Source organism: Oncorhynchus kisutch, linkage group LG15, assembly GCF_002021735.2.
Source record: "Oncorhynchus kisutch isolate 150728-3 linkage group LG15, Okis_V2, whole genome shotgun sequence".
In the NCBI taxonomy this organism is placed as follows: Eukaryota; Metazoa; Chordata; class Actinopteri; order Salmoniformes; family Salmonidae; genus Oncorhynchus; species Oncorhynchus kisutch.
The window spans coordinates 36,145,878-36,167,454 of record NC_034188.2 but is presented as its reverse complement, the minus strand read 5'-3'; the positions used below and the strand labels follow the sequence as shown (position 1 = coordinate 36,167,454).

General features: G+C 41.5%; 1 protein-coding gene across 1 annotated transcript in view; it reads right to left on the bottom strand.

Moving 5' to 3' along the window:
* The window catches only part of LOC109906023 (gamma-aminobutyric acid receptor subunit alpha-2), a 57,090-nt gene that overhangs the window by 21,232 nt on the left and 14,281 nt on the right, over window positions 1-21,577 (bottom strand). Inside the window, exons 4-8 of the mRNA XM_020503665.2 lie at window positions 19,942-20,009; window positions 16,569-16,789; window positions 15,591-15,673; window positions 9,834-9,977; window positions 1,836-1,988 (exon numbers count right to left, since the gene is read on the bottom strand). Of these exons, the coding sequence (XP_020359254.1) occupies window positions 1,836-1,988; window positions 9,834-9,977; window positions 15,591-15,673; window positions 16,569-16,789; window positions 19,942-20,009 (669 nt within the window). The remainder of the gene's footprint in view (window positions 1-1,835; window positions 1,989-9,833; window positions 9,978-15,590; window positions 15,674-16,568; window positions 16,790-19,941; window positions 20,010-21,577) is intronic.

Sequence of the window (21,577 nt, the reverse complement as noted above, 5' to 3'; positions counted from 1 at the left end):
TCCTTTAAAGCTGGTTACACAACCATGTCCCATTCTACCGTGAACACATCAGGCTGGTTGTTGGCGGTGCTACCTACACACTAACATACACTACTAACACCCTCAAAAGTGTATGCCAGGCTAGCACAGCCTCCCTTCAGTATTACCAAACCAATCTACCAGTAAAGCCTGGAACAGACATTCCACCATAAATGGGATTTTAAAAAAAAGGTTACTTGTAAAAGGTAAGTATCACAAAACCTAAATTATTTGTATGTATAATTTGTATTAAGCAGAAAACATGATACTTATCATACAGTAACTGCTAAAATGAACCTATTTTTTTCACTAGTTGGAGTTATGTGGCCTTTAGAGTCATACAGCTCCAGAGGACATTTTTAATTGTCATCTTCAGTCAAAAGTTGCTTGCTCTGTTTGCATGATTCATTCAGAAAGGTTATTCACACCAGAAGTTGCTGACTTTATTGTGTAATGTGCTTATTCTTTATATAATATATTGTGTTTATCATGTGTGAATGGTAATCATCTCTGCAGTGATATGAATGTGCTGTACATGTTTTCAAATGACCAAATAAAATCTGTCCATCACTGTCTGCCCAGGTGTACAGAGCATATTTCTGCAGTCTATGTAGCCCACGGAGGAATATTAACCCAATGAGGTCCCACCGTTGCGCCAGCGTGATTTAGGACTTCTAACCATTCTAAACTCTGTATCTGAGCTACATTCACCATTGGATATGTCTTTTTCTTCTGATTAACGTGGAGCTGAACTTGAGCGGTGTTTGTGAGACGAGGGCGGATCCCGAAGGGGCTGGGTCTTTAAAATTTTTTTTTTTTTACAAAATCGTCTAGCATCAGAATGGTTTGAGCTTCAAACTATTGAGAGCTAAAACTCTCAGGAACACCCACTTGTAACATGTTTTGCTCTATGAAGCTCACAAGCTACACAAGAGTCATTAGAAGGTCAGGTGTTTTTCTACATAGACGATCATATGAAATCCTGGGATAAAGTGTCTAGACTACTGTAATAAACTCACATAGTTGCTGTCACGAACTCCACACAGTTGTCACTGACAAGTAGAATATTAATTTCTCACTGATCAAACCATTTCTGTACATAGAGAATTCCTATAAATTAATTTTAAACAGGTTTTTGCTTTGGCAGGCCTTATTTTGTTTTATTGACATAAATGCAACTGTTTATGCCAAATTGTTTTGTGTTCTACCTGTATCCCTGGTTGTCCTGAAAAGAAAATGCCTATTTTTGCTGGGGTCTGGCATTGGCTACCAAACAACCCCCTGCTTTTCGTAAACAGGCTAAGTTCTGATCACACTATTAAGCTAGCCCTCCTCTTGGCCCCCAGCACTAAATTCAATTACCTTGCTATGGCAGAACAAACACTCACTTGGCTTTTCAGGCTGTCGCACAGGATTGGAACAAGTGTTGCTCATTCATTACACAGTAATACAAACAGCTATACCGCAGAGTGGGTCGGAAAACAGGCAAACGGACACACAGGGCACATCTTCAAGGCTCCCGGCACCACAGAGCAACACTGAACTGCAATTAGGCGATGTGCATTACATGATAACTTGCCACTACTATGTCACCAATGCAGGACCAAGCCAAAATAAGACAGGGAGGAGGAGAGAAAGAGATATAGTGAGTAGTGTGAGACAGGGTAAGAAGAGGACCAATGCTTGGGTAAGTAAAAAAATGGTGGAAGAAAGCAGGAGAGATATGGATAGAGCAAAAGGGGTACACACAAATCCTCTCAAACCTTTGTGCATATCTCCCTTTGACATCAAAGCAGGATAGGTGGCCCCATACTCACCAAACACAGTCCTAGCTGGCACGGACTCTCTGTTCAGCCAGAAGGACACTTGGGAGAGGATGACAGTCATGATGCATGGTAGATAGGTCTGTATCACAAAGTAACCAATCTTCCGCTTCAAATGGAAATGTGCCGTCATGACAGTGTATTCGCCTGCAGAGAGAAAAGAGTGCTTTACTAACTTATACTGCCCAAACTAGAGTACCACTCTTTAAAGGGTAACCATATGAATTCACATGCAATTATACATATATTTTTCACCAGTTCACATTTATCACAATGCGAATTCATAATAATATGGATGTGGATACTTTGTGTTTGATATGCAATGTTAGAAAAATTGTGTACTTTTTAAATTTCAAACAAGGCCAATTGAATTAAGCATTGCACATGGTGACTGTATAACCGCATCTGAAAACTAAAGCACATCCGAGGACATTAAATAATGCCAATGACGCAACAGCATGCACGACTTGTAATGGGAGAATATCTAAAAAAGAACCCAAGATTAGAGATGAGTAGAGAAAGATGTGTGTTACCCATGGCAACAGAACAGAGAAATATATCTCATTTGTTGTGATTCTGCAATAAAGGCCTTGATACTGCCACTTGGCAGAAGGAAAACGTGATTTATATTTCTGGCTAATTGCAAAATATTTTGTATCTCTGTTATTCAAGAGCACTTACAGTATTGCCTGCTTTACACCCATTTAGAGGGAGTCTTAATGATTTCCACAACGGGTGGAAAACGTGGGATCATATGGACACTTGACTAAGTGCTTGACGATCTGGCCTATGCAGGTGATCTCGCTATTCTTGCAAGTTGACATCAGGACTTGCAGGCAAAAACTCAGAAGTTGGCAGACCGCACAAATAGCAGGACTCAACATCAACATTCAAAAGACAAAAACCATTATGGTGATCACCAAAACCAACATCAACAACCCTGCTGTGGAAGAGGTGGATGAGTTCATTTATCTTGGGTAAAAGATGACCATGGATGGCAATTCCATGAGCGACGTGATCACCATGTTAAGAGCAGTATGGAGAGCTAAGAACATCAGCCTATCACTCAAAATGTGCATCTTCAAAAGCAATGTCCTCAGAGGTGGATGGAGGTATGTACGTAACCCTTCTGCCACGGCCAGGGTTGGCAGTGCCAGAGACATGGATCTCACCCTTCACCCCTGGCTGAAAATGAAGACCACAGATTGGGCTGTTGCTCTTCTGCCCAACGGGGGGTGGGTGGAGGTGTGTGGACTTCACTACCTGGCCTCAGCTTGGGGAGGATATCATCAGCCGGATACTAAGATCCTAGGCCACCAAGGATGGGAAATACTGAAGATACTAATCTCACCCTCCAAACCCGGTGGTGTCCTGGAGACGACGGTGGTGGTGAGGGACTTGCACTGTTCTAAAGAGGCAGATGGGAGGTGGCTAGCCTGCCTTCCCCTATAGCTTGTTAAGTCAGCCACATTTGATGGGGAATGGAGTAGACCAGGGGAAGGATGCCTTCTCAGCAGATGAGCAATACACCCTCATTACAGAATGAGGCAGGAGACATAGGGCAGCGCTGACATAGCCCTCTGTTGGTGTAAATGAAGATGGAGAGGCTGATTCTAGATAGCTTCAGCCTCCTGTCGGCACTGATGATGCCAGCACACCTCCACTTGAGATGCACATTTTCATGAATTCGTTCAAATGTACGAATATTCAGGAAAATAACCTCACACTCAACGTCAACAAAACTAAGGAGATGATTGTGGACTTCAGGAAACAGCAGAGGGAGCACCCCCTATCTACATCGATGGGACAGTAGCGGAGAGGGTAGTAAGTTTTAAGTTCCTCGGCGTACACATCACGGACAAACTGAATTGGTCCACCCACACAGACAGCATAGTGAAGAAGGAGCAGCAGTGCCTCTTCAACCTCAGGAGGCTGAAGAAATTCGGCTTGTCACCAAAAGCACTCACAAACTTCTACAGATGCACAATCGAGAGCATCCTGTCGGGCTGGAACGGCAACTGCTCCGCCCACAACCGTAAGGCTCTCCAGAGGGTAGTGAGGTCTGCACAACGCATCACCGGGGGCTAACTACCTGCCCTCCAGGACACCTACACCACTCGATGTCACAGGAAGGCCATAAAGATCATCAAGGACAACAACCACCCGAGCCACTGCCTGTTCACCCTGCTATCATCCAGAAGGCGATGTCAGTACAGGTGCATCAAAGCAGGGGCTGAGAGACTGAAAAACAGCTTCTATCTCAAGGCCATCAGACTGTTAAACAGCCACAACTAACATTGAGTGGCTGCTGCCAACACACTGACAACTCCAGCCACTTTAATAATGGGAATTGATGGAAATTGATGGAAAATATATCACTAGCTACTTAATATAATGTTTACATACCCTACATTATTAATCTCATATGTATATGTATATACTGTACTCTATATCCTCTACTGCATTTTTATGTAATACATGTAGCCACTTTAAACTATGCCACTCTGTTTACATACCCTACATTATTCATCTCATATGTATATACTGTACTCGATACCATCTACTGCATCTTGCCTATGCCGTTCTGTACCATCACTCATTCATATATCTTTATGTACATATTCTTTATCCCTTTACACTTGTGTGTATAAGGTAGTAGTTTTGGAATTGTTAGGTTAGATTACTCGTTGGTTATTACTGCATGGTCGGAACGAGAAGCACAAGCATTTCGCTACACTCGCATTAACATCTGCTAACCATGTGTATGTGACAAATACATTTGATTTGATTTGATTAGACATCGACTTTGAGTTATTTTGTCATTTCCAGTCCACTCATGTGCTTTGTAAAACACCCCCTGTCCTCTCTGTGACTCAATGTAAAATAAGAACACAACAAAATGAAATGATTTTCTAAAACAATTTAGCTGTTATGTTCGTGGCCTGATGCAAGATGTCCCTCACACTCAAGCCTCAGAGTACAGGTAGTCGTGCCAAACGACCTAGTTTACCGCAACGGTAGACTACACACTGACACGGTACTAATGAATGATTCATTTAAACACAATCCGCAAATATGTAGGGGATAGTAAAACGAAGGGATGCAGTGACGGGGGGCTCCTCTGTATTTCACTTGGACAACGCTCTTAGTGGCACTTAAGCCCAGGAATTCAATCTTCTAAGCACTGCACTTTCAGACCAGTGGCATATGACTGAATCATTTAGTTGGGATCGTAGGGCTTTCTCCTCAATGAAAAAGGATTAGAAATTCCCATTGAATGTTAAAACATCCAACAGTCATTTTCTCTACATTGTTGGAATGTAGACTTATGGGTAGTAATGGATAGTGGCACTAAACCCGGGAGTGTGTGATGTCTAAGTGAAGGGGAAGAAGAAGAAGAAGGGAAGGAAGGAGGAGGAAAAGGAGGGATGACAGAGGAGGAGAATAGATCCACGCTGCATAGAACCAGACTGACCTGGTCATGAAGGTCCTCAAGAGTGTTTCAAACATGTAATGACTTTTGTGACGAGAGTGCTCCCCAGAGACGCATGCGGAGACATGCAGAGGGGGGAAGATACTAATCATTGAGGACCACTACACTGGCCACCGTATTGATCCACTTTGCTGCCAAAGTCATGGTGGCAAGACAATCCCATGCCATGCCACATAGCTGGAGCGCATCCCACATTTCTCTGGGTTTCTCTGAGGTTTCTCTCTGCCTTCTCTGTGGCTATAAATAACTATTATTCTGTATTTTCCTAGGATCTTTTGGCATTATTCAAAGCAGCCAACACCTCCCTAGCATATTTTGCTTTTATTTCAATGGTGGAGCACAGTCACGAAATGTAGTGTAATAAGAAAATATATATAATTCCACGGTGCCTTCTGCTTTCCCTCAGTAATACACATATTTTGTAACACCCCGAAAATCAGATGAATAACTGCATTTCGAAAGGTCACAATGCACAATATTGACAAACAACCTGTTCGCCATACAACTAAAACGAGCCTGTCTGCCTCTTGGTGGAGTGTGTGTCACTGTCGAATGTCTCTCCTTACGCTAAGGACTCCCCTCCAACCCCTTTGTTGACAGCTTTTTTTTCCATCTGTTCCTATACACAGACTTTTCCTTCCCTTTTTTTTTTACTGTGTGTTTGTTTCACAGCCCAGAACACAGCATTTCTTCCCCATTTATCGCTCTGGTGCACTTTTGTGAGACAAGGCGCCTCTTGTGTCTTGCGACGGCTCCAAAATAAGACCAGCAGCAGCAGCACAGCTCAGGAATAAGGAGGCGGCCCTCCTTTCAGAACGGCGCTCCCCTGTGTGTCTGAGTGAATGGCAGCTCCTACAGCTGTACTTCTGCTTCCTCTCAAACCGACAGAGTAGACCAGGAGTGTTCCCCTCTCGTAGGAGGCTGCGCACCTGTGTCTCCGAAGCCTTTGTAGTCCGATTGGTCCAAAGTAAAGTGGAGAGTCTCTCTTTTCAACAGTCAAAGCGGAATCGGCTGTTGTTTTGTGCAGTTGGTTCCCTAGTCAGACTAGTCGCAGCTCTTACAAATAAGCTAATTCAGGCATGAGAGGACTGTTTCAGTATGATAGGACAGGGACTGAACAGTCTTTCAGCCTCTGTTATCCACAGGCTGGGTCAATTAATAGTGTTTTGAAACCTGGGTTTCTAGTACTCTTGGGGAGACTTGGCCTATCCACAGTGGGGTCTTTGTAGGATTTCATAAGAATCTAGGCCTAGTCCTTGGTTGCAAAAGAGGGGGTTCTTTGTGATGAGTGAGATGTAATTGGGGGATTTCGTAACCAAAACGGGTTGAGAACCACTGAACAAACGTATGCAGCCAGCAGTGACAAGCACTAAACGTTGACCAACTACAAATGGATGTTGAATAAATTCCTATACATGCCCACTGTCCTTCACAGATACTCTGATTTTGTTTCTTTTCACTTTGTTGCATTTGGTGGCAGCGATGTGATCCAGGCCTGCAGGGGGAGCATGTGCTTATCTAATTGAGTGAATAACCAAGTGAAATACCGTTTTTCTTTTTTTCTCTCGCTTTGGTAGTCTTTTCACAAGTGTGGTAAAATGTCACAACTCAGTACAAAACTCAAAACAGATTAACAAAATGTTAAGCACATTTCAAATCATGTACAACACACAAAATCACGCAGAAACTTTTTCAGCAAACCTAATCAGTGTTTCATCTAGAAATACCTTTCATATAAAGTAATTGCCTTTCACAATGCAATTCTCACAATACTTTTTATATGATTCTCTTGTCATTTGTTTAAATACATTTGACCATCACTTAATCCATATGCGCTTAATGGTTAATCACTTAACCGTTTGGTAAACCTAGAGATTTTAAACTGTTTTGTCTACTATATATGGATTTTGAGAACATACATAAAATATGTGTTTGTAAAGTATAAACATCTAAATGACATGTATGATACATGATAACCATACCTAATGACTACTCATTATCACTAATTGATTTCACATAGTGGTAAACACAATTGGTCACCATATACACACGGTGTGTGTACACTTGCAATTTCTTTCAACATGGAGCAGGATAGACAGCAAGGGAGAAGAAGAAATCAAAGAGCTTGTGGACAAGCGGCCCGTCAGAGGTGGGCATAGGTCCCATCAAAGGGGTCAAAGACATGGGCGTGGGCCCTGTCAAAGAGGTCAAAGACATGGGCGTGGGCCCTGTCAAAGAGGTCAAAGACATGGGCGTGGGCCCTGTCAAAGAGGTCAAAGACATGGGCGTGGGCCCTGTCAAAGAGGTCAAAGACATGGGCGTGGGCCCTGTCAAAGGGGTCAAAGACATGGGCGTGGGCCCTGTCAAAGAGGTCAAAGACATGGGCGTGGGTCCTGTCAAAGAGGTCAAAGACATGGGCGTGGGCCCTGTCAAAGAGGTCAAAGACATGGGCGTGGGTCCTGTCAAAGGGGTCAAAGACATGGGCGTGGGCCCTGTCAAAGAGGTCAAAGAGGTGGGCGTGGGTCCTGTCAAAGGGGTCAAAGAGGTGGGCGTGGGTCCTGTCAAAGAGGTCAAAGAGGTGGGCGTGGGCCCTGTCAAAGAGGTAGACATCAGAGAGAGCGAGGCAGAGGACAGGGAACTGTTGTGTCTAATGAAGTCCGGGCCATCGTCGTTGACCATGTTGTAAACAGAGGCCTTACCACGGCAAAGGCTGCCAGATTAGTTCACCCCAATCTGAAAAGATCGACCGTCAATTTGATTATGAGAACATTTCGCCAAGAAAACTGTTTAGTCTGCAGGATATGTACTATGGTTTACCATGACATTTACAGTAAATGACATATTGTAATGCATGTAAATTCCTAAAACATATTACAGTATTCTTACAGTATACTATCTATTGACAGTATACTCTGTTCTACCATCAGAATTGACAGAAGACCCCATAGTGGTGGCTGTGGCCGTGTGCTGACTGACCAGCAGGAGTGGGCAGTGGTGGAAATAGTGAGGGCCAGGAATGACATACGGCTGTCTGAAATAAAGCAGGCCATTCAGGAGAATGATGACACCTTTGCCAATGTGGCATTCATCAGCCCACCAACAATCGCCCGCCTTTTGACGAGGCACCAGGTGTCTATGAAACACATTTACCTGGTGCCTTTTCAGAGAAACAACGACTGGGTGAAACAACTGCGGGCCGAGTATGTTCAGGTACAGCACTATATACCATATTAATGTTACTATTAATGAACATGCTACTTCACAATATCATATTGGAACTATCCTGTAAAAATAACTAACCAAAATATATTTTTAGAGGGTGATGGTGCTTGACGCTGCTATGAACCATCACAAGTATATCTTTGTTGATGAAGCGGGCTTCAACCTGGCCAAAACTCGACGCCGTGGGTGGAACCTCATCGTCCAACGAGCGATCATCCAAGTGCCTGGACAACGTGGGGGAAACATCTCCATGGGCGATGCTATCTCTGAAGATGGTGTGGTAGGACGTAGGCCATTACTTGGATTCTACAACGCTGAACAACTCATTGTGTTTCTCAATTGAATTAAGCAGGTCTGTCACGGGGAAGGGGTCACCTATGTCATTGTCTGGGACAATGTCAGGTTCCATCATGCAGAGGTGGTTCAGGCATGGTTTTGGGCCCATCCCCAATTCCCCCATTCGTGACCCTATACTTGCCCCCATACTCTCATTTGTTTTCAGCATGGTGGAAGGTTTATGAAAGCCATCCCCATGAGTGTGCCACCCTCCTTCTGGCCATGGATCAGTGCAGACCAATGTCAAGCTTGGATTCGCCATACAAAAAAGGTTTCTCCCATGGTGCATGAACAATGAGAACATTCATTGTGATGTGGATGAGAATTTATGGCCAAATGTTTAAGACAGGCTTGATGCAAATGAATGTGTGCTAAACATTGTTTAATTTTGATTCATTACATTTTTTATTTAATATCTTATTTTTAATTTTTTTTGCATGAATTAGTAGAGGATGTCCTCATTGATCACACCTTTGATTACACATTGGATAGATATTATGGAAAATATAGATATTCTGTAAGTTTGTTGGGTAATTTAAGTGTATGTCAAAACTGTGAAATCTACTGTAATTTACAGTACAGTAGCATATTACTTTCGGCACTTCTAAGGATGATTTCAAACACGTACTATCTTGCATTGTTTGCTATTGGATGAACATGTCGTTAAAACGTATAAATTGAATAGATATCATTATGTTGTGTTTTGTGGATTAAACCAATACTCTTATTACATTTCACAATGAACTTATATTTTGAAACAATGGTTGTGTGGTGATGTTTACAATCCAAATAAATGCGCAATGACAGGTTTCGAATGAACGGCTGGCTGCGTTACACGCCTGTCCAGTTTGGAGTTTTGTACTAAGAGTTGTGAAAATGTACCACATACTTGTGGAAATAGTACCAAAACGATAAAAAAAACGGTAATATCCTGAGTTTACCTGTGCTGGACTTGATGGTTTCTTGGCCCACTGTTTGGCCGAGCAGGTCGTACTGGTTCAAACGGGAGCTCTCGCCTTCCACCACCACAGAGTCGGCGGGCTTACTGGTCCAGACGTAAGTCACCTCTGACATCGTATAGGCATCTAAGACCACAGAGAGAGTAAGGGTAACAGCATCAGTGTGGCATTTGAAAATAGGGCAGTGGTTTATTGTCATTTCTGATCATTTAATAGAGAAGTGTCTTTAAAGTCACTGAACTGTTTAAGGGTTGTATAATTTCAGACAGAAAAAGCTACTCCAGATGCTTATCTCAATGACTGTTGTACATTTTGTTTGGCAACTGAAAGAAAATGACTATTGACTTAAGAAATAAACTCCTAGTATAAATTATATAGGATCCAAATGACACCATAGACGTGTGTATACATACAGTACCAGTCAAAAGTTTAGACACCTGCTCATTCAAGAGTGTGCAAAGCTGTCATTCAGGCAAAGGGTTGCTACTTTAAATAATAATTTGTTTAACACTTTTTTGGTTACTACATGATTCCATATGTGTTATTTCACAGTTTTGATGTCTTCACTATTATTCTACAATGCAGAAAATAGTAAATATATAGAAAAACCCCTGAATAGGTTGGTGTGTCCAAACTTTTGATAGGTACTGTGTATACTGAGTATACAAAACATTAAGAACACCTGCTCTTTCCATGACATAGACTGATCAGGTAAAAGCTATGATCCCTTACTGATGTCACTTGTTAAATCCACTTCAGTCAGTGTAGGTGAAGGGGAGGAGACAGCTTAAAAAAGGACTTGAGACAATTGAGACATGGATTGTGTATGTGTGCCATTCCCAGCATGAACAGGCAAGACAAAATATTTAAGTGCCTTTTGAACGGGGTAATGGTAGTAGGTTTCAAGGTTCTGGTTTGTGTCAAGAACTGCAACGCCGCTCGACAGTTCCCCGTGTGTGTCAAGAATGGTCCACCACCCAAAGGACAACCAACCAACTTGACACAACTGTGGGAAGCATTGGAATCAACAAGAGCCAGCATCCCTGTGGAACCCATCCGACACCTTGTAGAGTCCATGCCCCATGCAACTCAATGTTAGGCAGGTGTTCCTAATGTTTGGTATACTCAGTGTATATAGAAATGTCTTGTCCTCTTGATATGTGTCTCTGTATAAAACACCCACGATGAGGAAGATGTGATGGTTTTGGTAGGAAGCTCTGCCAAGATGTGATGGGTTTTGGCAGGAAGCTCTGCCAAAACCATCACATCTTCCTTACCGTGGGTGTTTTATACAGAGACAAAGATATCAAGAGGACAAGACATTTCATATAGTAAACATCGACAGTGACTCATCAATGTCATTAGAGAATCATACTCTCTCCCTGCAAGCCATGAAAACATATAACATATTAACTCATCTTGACATTTAAAGTAAGGCTTGTATTATTAATTGGTTATTGGCAATGGATGAGTTTCCCCCTATAGTCGATTGACGCAGCCACGCGTCAATCAATAAACACAACGCAAAAATCCCCATCGAAATCCGTCTGTTTAAGCTAGAGATAGGCGGACGTGCAGGATTGAACCCATGTCGGCCTTCCACATCTGCAGTGGAAAGTGACAGAGCTGCAGTGCTGTTTTGGCAGACTAAGAGGCGTCCTGAAAAATAGGTCTTCTCACGAACGAACGTCTACAGCGTCTGAACGGTTTGTCCCACAAGCCCCACGGGACTCGTGTGAAGTCGGTACCGCCAATTTGACAACTTCTGTCTACAGCGTCCATTATGGAAAGGGGAGACACTTACGAACACAACGGTGTTCTCCGTTTGTTCGAGGACACCCACAAGTGTCTCAATGTAACGCAGTACGGATTTCTAAAATGAACGGCAGTATGGACACACACAAAAAAAAAACTCTCTGTTTTGCCATTTATGGATGTGTTATTCAATGAGTTTCTATGGGCTACAGCAGTAAAGGTCAAATTCAATATCGTATCATTGTATTTTTTTTTTATACCTGCAATGGGGCTTAATTTAAAAAATCTAATAGCTAAATGATCCACGGTATGACCATCTTAAAACTATTTCATATGTTAGCTTAGTAGAACCCCCTCTCCCACAGGCGTAGACTTTTAGCTTTTAGGGTTGATAGGTCATACATTTTACAGCCAGGGGATGGCTTGCAGTGTACTTCACAACATGCAATGTCAAGTACTGACTCACTAAGCTTTTTTTTGTGTTGCTTTTAAGGGCTGAAGCATTTGGCCCCATTTCTTTGTTTTGTTTATCGAAACAATTCAACACCCTCAGTAGTTATGCAATGATTTTGCTGTAACTGGCGGAAGTTTGACTATTTTCTACATTGTAGTATAATGGTGAAGACATCAAAACTATGAAATAACACATATGGAATCATGTAGTAACCAAAAAACTGTTAAACAAACCAAAATATATTTTCTATTTGAGATTCTTCAAAGTAGCCACCCTTTGCCTTGATGACAGCATTGCACACGCTTAGCATTCTCTCAACCATCTTCATGAGGTAGTCACCTGGAATGCATTCCAGGTAAGAGGTGTGCCTTGTTAAAAGTTAATTTGTGGAATTTCTTTCCTTCTTAATGTGTTTGAGCCAATCAGTTGTTTTGTGACAAGGTATGGATGGTATACAGAAGATAGCCCTATTTGATAAAAGACCAAGACCATATTATGGCAAGAACAGCTCAAATAAGCAAAGAGAAACAGCAGTCCATTACTACCTTAAGACATGAAGGTCAGTCAATACAAAATATTTCAAGAACTTTGAAAGTTTCTTCAAGTGCAGTCGCAAAAAAGAAGACTTTAAAAAAAGAAGACTTACAGAAAACGTTTGACCTCTGTCATTGCCAACAAAGGGTATATAAAAAGGTATTGAGATAAACTTTTGTTATTGACCAAATACTTATTTTCCACCATAATTTGCAAATAAATTCATTAAAAATCCTACAATGTGATTTTCTGGATTTTTTCTTCTTCTCATTTTGTCTGTCATGGTTGAAGTGTACCTATGATGAAAATTACAGGCCTCTCTCATCTTTTTAGTGGGAGAATGTGCACAATTGGTGGCTGACTAAATACTTTTTTTGCCCCACTGTACATACATACATGCCTTCAGAAAATATTCCTATTCCTTGACTTATTCCACATTTTGTTGTGTCTCGCCCATCTACATACAATACCCCATTTATTGAAATTGAAATCTCATTTACAGAAATACACCTGTTCGAATCACCTTTGGCAGCGATTACAGCTGTGAGTGTTTCTAGGTAAGTCTCTAAGAGCTTTGCACGTCTGAATTATACAATATTTGCACATTATTCTTTTTAAAATTCTTCAAGCTCTGTCAAGTTGGTTGTTGATCATTGCTAGTCAGCCATGTTCAGGTCTTGCCATAGATTTTCAAGCCAATTTAAGTCAAAACTGTAACTAGGACAGTCGGGGAACATTCAAAGTCATCTTGGTACTGTAACGAGCACACTGAGAGTTGGGAAGCAAGTACAGGGAGTAAGTGTTTTAATAAATAAACACGAAACACAAACAACGCACCGACATGAAACAGAGTCAATAACACCTGAGGAAAGAACCAAGGGGAGTGACAGATATAGGTATAAGGTTCTGCTTTTCTTTTGTTAGTCAACCTTGTGTTCTTTTTCTTTGTATTCTTGAACGTAGCCCTGTTTCTTTGTGTTCTGGAACGTAGCCCTGTCTTTCATTTTTGTTCATTGATTTCACCTGTGTTCATTTCACACCTGGTCTCATCCACTCCCTATTTAGTTCAGTTCTTTCTGTTTGTATGGTTGTGGGGTATTGTTTTCTGTAATGAATGCTCAGGGAGAAAAAGGTGTAGATTCCCGCACAGAGCGCGACAGATGTTTATTTGGCCTTTGCAGAAGGCAGGAATCATGGTCACAGGCAGGCAATGGTCAAACACAGGTAGGCAGTCAAAAACAAACATACCTCACAACCACAAAAAAAAACAGAAAGAACTGAACTAAATAGGGAGCTGATGAGACCAGGTGAGAAACGAACACAGGTGAAATCAATGAACAAAAATGAATGACAGGGCTACATTCCAGAACACAAAGAGACAGGGCTATGTTCAAGAACACAAAGAGACAGGGCTACTTTCAAGAACACAAAGAAAAAGATCACAAGGTTGACTAAGAAAAGAAAAGCAGAACCTTACAATAGGGAAGATAATCAAGGAGGTGATGGAGTCCAGGTGAGTGTCATGAGGCGCTGGGGCGCTTGACGAGGGTGACAGGTGTGCGGGATAATCAGCAGCCTGATGACCAAGAGGCTGGAGAGGGAGTATACGTGACAGGTAAGCTACTCCAGTCTATATTTGGCCATGTGTTTTAAGTTACTGTCCTGCTGAAAGGTGAATTTGTCTCCTAGTGTCTATTGGAAAGTAGACTGAACCAGGTTTTCCTTTAGGATTTTGCCTGTGCTTTGCTCTATTCCATTTGTTGTTATTCTAAAAAACAAATTAGTCTTTGCCGATGACAAGCATATACTTAACATGATGCAGCCACAAAAATATGGAGTGGTACTCCGTGATGTGTTGTGTTTGCCCCAAACATAATGTTTTGTATTCAGGACATAAAGTTATTTTCCTTATCATATTTTTTTGCAGTTTTACTTTAGTGGCTTATTGCAAACATTTTGAATATTTTTGTATACTGTACTGGCTTCCTTCTTTTCCCTTTGTCATTGAGGTTAGTATTGTGAAGTAACTACAATGTTGTTGATCCATCCTCGGCTTTCACCTATCACAGCCATTAAACTCTGTTTTAATGTCACCATTGACGGTGAAATCCTTGAGCAGTTTCATTTCTCTCCAGCAACTGAGTTAGGAAGGACGCCTGTATCTTTGTAGTGACTAGGTGTATTGATACACCATCTAAAGTGTAATGAATAACTTCACCATGCTCAAAGGGATTTTCAATGTTTTCTACCATCTACCAATAAGTGCCAATAAGTGCCTTTCTTTGTGAGTCATTGAAATTCACTGCTCGACTTAGGGACCTTACAAAAAATGACGTGTGGAGTACAGAGATGAGGTAGTCATTCAAACACTATTATTGAACACAGAATGAGTCCAACTTATTATATAACTTCTTAAGCAATTGTTTACTCCTGAACTTATTTAGGTTTTCCATAACAAAGGGGTTGAATACTTATTGACCCAAGATATTTCAGCTTTTCATTTTTTATTCATTTGTAAACATTTCTTTAAAAAAACAATTCCACTTTGCACTTATTGGGGTATTGTGTGTAGGCCAGTGATACAAAATCTAAATTGAATCCATTTTAAATTTAGGCTGTTTACAACAACAAAGTGTGGAAAAGTTAAGGGGTGTGAATACTTCCGGAAGGCTCTGTATTATCCATAGAAGGATGCTTTTGGATTTCTTGTTTTAGTTTTACTGGTGTTTCTTAACTTTCTGTAGGACTCCCAATCAATTGGATCCTTAGTGCTACGGTACTTAGCACAGGCGTTATCCCTTTCTCTCAACAGATGTATTAAGTCAGACCCTGGCAACATATGACACATTACCTATTGAGCAACTCCATCTTAGACACATTTGATTCCTGCATGCATTTCAAATTACACGTTCTTTTCAGGAGAGTCATGCCCTGCCGCCCTCAGTGACCCTGTGTGTCTCTGCACTCTCTACACTTGTCAATCGTGCATTACTCACAGCTGCCAAACTTCAGGGGACATGAGTGGAAGTCCATGGGGAAATCTTCCAGATGCATAGGACACTCTGCATGAACCGTCAACCTAGATACAACACACATGGAGCACAATGCGTCACTGTAACGTCCAAAAACACACACACACACACTCGTGCCGACCAAACTGTGCAGGCATACATCCTTTTCACTTTGTTATTCTCTGCACTGTTCCATCAAATATGGTTGATGTGAACCAGTATGCAATAGTTACGGCTATTACATCCTGTACATCCTAACATATGTCGTGTTTGGTAGTGTCAGAATGAACAACCAATGGAGTTGTACCAAACAAGCACGAGAGCCTCTTTTAATCTAAACTAAGGTGCAATCAGTAATAAACCAGAGTTGATGGAAACCAAAGCTCTAGAGATAGAGAATGCTTATAGGGCACACAAACTATGAGCATCCCCCAGATTTATAGTGGGCTATTTCTGAAATATATTGCACTGTGTGCAGTGGAGATGCTCTCTATCTATATCAATTCCAGCCTAAAGGACCTGACAATGCTCTTTTCCTAAGTGATTCCATTCAAATAGCCTCTGACTGGGCAATGCTTTCATCTGTATTCTACAGGGACTCACTTGTCAAAGTAATGTCCCCTGTCATTGGCACTGAGTGAGTCAAATATCGCAATAAATAACATAATTATTGATTTAGGGGGTTACTGCGGCAAAGGGAGGCGTACACCGAAACTGTTTCGATGAGGAGAAACAAGGGGATATGTGCTACATGCAATGTGTGTCATGCATTCAAATAAAATGTGTTTATGTTAAGGGTGACATTGGGAGAGACTGGGTACGGTGGTCATACTTTTGACTGTGTTTTTCTGTTCCACATGAATTGAAAGAACAAGCTAAACCTGCCACAGTAATAATATTTCATTCAACTTCATGAATCATTCCTAACACAAATTCAAATAGTTTGGTTTGAGCTGTATTTGCCTCATGGTGTAAAGTAGGGTGCCATCGTCTTGAATCCTCAGTAGTTTATTGGGCATGGTCATGTTGTGAGCCACCGACTTCTTCCCGTTATGGAAGAACGTGTCCGGAGTCCATATTTTACTGGCCATCAAGTTGTTCAGCCGCAGTATGTCCATGGGCCCGTCGAATTTCAACCTCTCGTCTTTCCAGCTTTGCCGGAAGAACACGTCTATCGTGTATTCCTGTGGGCAGAAGTAACGTTGTCAGCAATCGGCAATCGATTACAGACAATAAAACCTTGAACCGTAAGTTCACTTAAAAAAAAAAAAAAGATATATAATTTTTTTTATTGCAAATGATTTCTGCACTGTGAATATGAAAACCTGCACCTTCACCTAAAAATGACACAATATCTTCTGTTGTACCACCTGCCTTTCTGAACCTTCCTGAGCTGTCAGTCCCTACTATATTACAATTGCCCTGAAAGTTTTCCTAGCCGTTAAGTGCTGGGCCAGTAACCTTAATATCATTGGTTCGAATCCCCGAGCCGATGAGGTGAAAAATCTGTCGATGTGCCCTTGAGCAAGGCGTCTGTTTAAATTATTCAAGTGTAAACAGATAAATCACAAGCGGCACCTAGTGAGAGGCTGTGACAACAGCCTGTGATGAAGCTTAGGTGGATGGCACACTTTCTCTCTGTCTTATCCCCTCCAGACAATGCAGCCCCTATAACATCCATTACTGACTCACTGCTCCTCCTGCATACACTTGGGCCTGCCATTAATCCACACCGAATGGGAGTTTTATGTTTCATTCTTTAGAGCGGAGCAGCCTATACAAGGTGAGGTCTCTGGTGTTAGTGTGCCATGTACCTATCCTGCCTATCCAACCCCCACTACTTGATTTAGCAGCCCTGGAGCCATGAGATACAGTGCTGAGGTAGAACAATCTCTCTCTCTCTCTCTCTCTCTTTCTCTCTCTCTTTCTCTCTTTCTCTCTTTCTCTCTTTCTCTCTTTCTCTCTCTCTCTCTCTCTTTCTCTCTTTCTCTCTTTCTCTTCTCTCTCTCTCTCTCGCTTCTCCCGTCATTCTCCAAAGGATACCTGGCTTGTTATAGCCTCCAGGGCAAAGTGTATTGAAAGAGGTGTGCTTACTAGCTGTGTTCAAAATCATATGAGCTGGAATGGGAAAAACATGCCTTAGGTGTGAGCACATCACAGCTTATGAGACCACATGGGCAATGAAAACGGTCAATTCATAATTTTACCTTCAGCCCACTAGCCATTTGATGGCAACAACATATAACAATATTCTGTGCTTTATCAAAGTAGATTTGCACCTCATGCAGTCCACTGGACTCGGTATGGAAATCCCAAAGATTTCTATGTGGCGTTATCAATCATGTCTACAAGCTACCGTCAACCATGCACACATTAATAAATTATAATACTGATAGTCTCCCTAGGTGTTTATTAAGGCATGGCTTTGCATCAAGACGATCGTACACATCTTAAGTTAAAGCTCCATACCACGACATGGGACACACTCACCTAGTGAATACTTAATGGGAACTTATGCCTCATGTATATGTTGTTTTTAGGGGTGATAGGGTTTGAATTCGGCATTGCTCTTCAAATATCATAAATGTTTCATAGATAACAGCTTATTCGTAGTTGTTGGAGCCAATTTGGGTGCATCTTATTACGGTAATATTCAGGCAATTACACTCCCGGCCACACAGACAACAGAACAAACACACAGGCCAAAACGGCTCCTACAATAATATTCATTTAAAGTATGGCTCATGCTGGATGTTGCCATTTTTAAAACGGGACTGTGAGTGTGGAATGAAAAATCGGTGTGTGTATTTTCTTGAATACAAGCCCAAGATAAATGAAGAAGTGACTTGAATAACGAGTCGATTTTTTTTTTAAATATTTTTTTTTAAATATATATAATTCATAAAACAAAACTGTCGAAGGAATAGGCACGGCTCCGAGTGGGGGGGGAAGAGAACACATCTCTCTCTATAGTAAGAATGATAAAGGTGTTGCCGTGAAGAGGAAAACGATGTATAGGGATGAGCTCCAGGGAAGAAGAAAGAAGGGACAATTCTGCCTTTGAAAAGAAACTAAGAAAACAACATCAAAAGAAGAGAATGAAAGGAGAACCTGAGAGAGAGAGAGAGAGTGAGAGATATAATATTGCTGTACCAAAAGGAGTCCAGACAGTGAAATAGCACTCAGGATGAAGAAGGGTAGAACAATGTAGCAAAGGTAGCAACACAATGGGAATAAAACGCATGTGCGCCTTATCACTCCTTTTCTCTCTCCCTCATTCTTCCAGAACCTGATTTAAACATGTCCCTTGAACAGTGAAATTGAATAGGGGACGCAAGCTGGAGCATTGGCTACAGAGATCTTAAGTCTGCTGTGGAGGAAAGCGAAGGGGAAAGGTTTTGAAAGGTAACAAGGTGTGATGCCTGGCCAGAGAAGAGAAAGAGAGGAGCGGATGGATTGCCCGGGGGAAGAGCGAGGGAGAGAGGGGTCTCTTGGCTATGTTTGAAGCCAGGGCCCTTTGAAGACGATCAGGGGAGCCGTAATCTTAAGGCGTCAGTGTTAGGGGGGGCTTTGGTGCTCCACTAGAGCCAGGCAAAGCTGCTTGGAACAAACACAAACACCAGGGTCCTATTCATTTGGCACCAAACTGAAGAAAACGGACAGAAACAGGAAGGGGCAAACGGAATCTGTCCAATGAGAAATGCTTGTTTTCATTTTCAGTTGCAAAATGTTTTGATATGGTGTGCCCTAATGAATACGAACAGGACTAAGAGGTCCAAATAAGCGACAGAAAGGAAAATGTCGCCGAATGGTGGTTTTGCAATGAAACAGTAATCAAAATACCTGAAATGGCAAAATCAGAATTGGGTTTTTCTACGTTCTTGTGTAGTAATTAAGATCTCTGTTGTGTTTCAGTGGTGTTTTACAATAAAAAAAAACGTAAGTGTTTACCCCAAACCATTCTTACAACAGTATAATATTATAGTAAAACACCACAGAAACCATTTATAAGAACCAATTTGGTCCTTTCCCGTCATATCTTGTTTAACATAATTGTGTTGTCATGGTAATAAATTGCAGTTATTTCTGCATAGTGGTACATTTGATGTGGTCAGGTTAAACTCATTTCCCTACATGCATGCTTCACACTATAGGGTAGACCAAAACTGTACTGTGCTGGCCTGCATATTTTTCCATTCACAATGCCCATTCCAGCACAGTTACAGCAACTATGGTGAATGTGTAACCAGCTCAGCCCAGTACAGCTTGGCTTGGCTCAGCCCAGTTTGGCTCAGTGTGGTAAGAGGGTACTTGTAAGATTAGAATGTGGTCTCACCATGTCTGTATCTGAAACTGGGCCAAAGCTGGTGACGTAGACATTGGTATTCACCTCTGTTACACGATCTGAAAAACATAATAACAAGGAGGATTAAAATAGAACAAACGAAGGCGGATCATGAGACCATTTCTTCCTCGCTGAACATGAATAAACAGATCTATTACTAGACACTTCAGTATGAATTACTGAGGCTCTTATTTTGAGTGGCACTACCCTGCGTTGCAGTAAAACAACACTTCAATTTTTACTCCTAACGACACCATCCTGTCTGGCCTACCTCTGTTCAGTGCTAGAGAAAACAACAGCACACACATTTTGGTTTCTCTCCTGGGCATCTCTTTCATTAAGTTAATCTCTTATACGCTTGGGTAATTTCTTAAAAAAGCTTTCAGGCTTTACAAGTATCCTCTGCTGTGCACACACAGCAACTCACACATAGTAGCTCACACAGACACGAACTCATGTGTATTCTAAAGAGGTTCTCATTAGCCTAAAATAAAGTGCTCTCATGCAAGGCGACTCGGCGAGCGAGAGCTGGCCCAGTGCGCTCACCGCGCTCTGTTCACTGCGTTTGCTGACAAATGACACACAGACGTGTAATGGATATGCTTATTATTTATGAACTAGTACATATCGAGAGGAACAGACGGCTCGTTGGGTAATGTGTGCAATACATTTAGCAATACATACACTGGATTGCACTATAAAATAGGTGTTTAAAGGTCCAATGCAGCTATTTTGATCTCAATATCAAATTATATCTGGGTAACAATGAAGGAACTTACCATGATAGTTTTCAACTAAAATGGTCAAAAAGAAACAACAATTGCTTAGCAAAGAGCAATTTCTCCAGGCATAGTTTAGCTACGACTGTCTAAGTGGGAATGGGAAAATGTGAAATGAGCTGTTATTGGCAGAGAGGTTGGAAACTCTTTTTTTTGGTCTATCAACATGGAAAGCCAAAACTCCATTCCACCAAAATTGTTTGCTCAATAGGCTGTTGGTCAACCGAGATTTCTTTAGTTGAGCAGTATCAAAAACAATATATAATAATCATGGTGTACTAGACAGCTGTCTGATTCGCACCTGTCTGAGAGGACTGATCCATTGTGGAGGCCGTGGGGATGGCACAGTCCATCACTCGAAGACATGTACAACTGAAATTGCATATGGTTATATTATGTAAGAACAATTGTGCAACACAAATAAAAAATAACATAACTTTATAACAAATGCGCTTTCTCCCGTGTTGGATAGTGGTCGTAGTCCGCGGTTCTGAAACACATCAGTGCGCTGTTGAATTGGCACCTTTTAATAGACCATGTTGCTATGTGCATAATGGCAAAGTTAACCAGCTTATTGGTGTTGAGAACAATGCGGCTGAGGCAGCAGCGGAGTCAGGAGACGAGAAAACAGAACTTGCCTTAATTGTCTAAGAAAAGTGAGAAGAGAGAGAAACTCCAACTTCACTAGGTCTATAATCAATAGTCTAACGGTTAAATGTGCCTGGCTTTATAAATCATCCATGTACTGTATACAGTAGAAGTCTGAAGTTTACATACACCTTAGCCAAGTACATTTAAACTCAGTTTTTCAGAATCCCTGACATTTAATCTTAGAAAAATACCCTGTC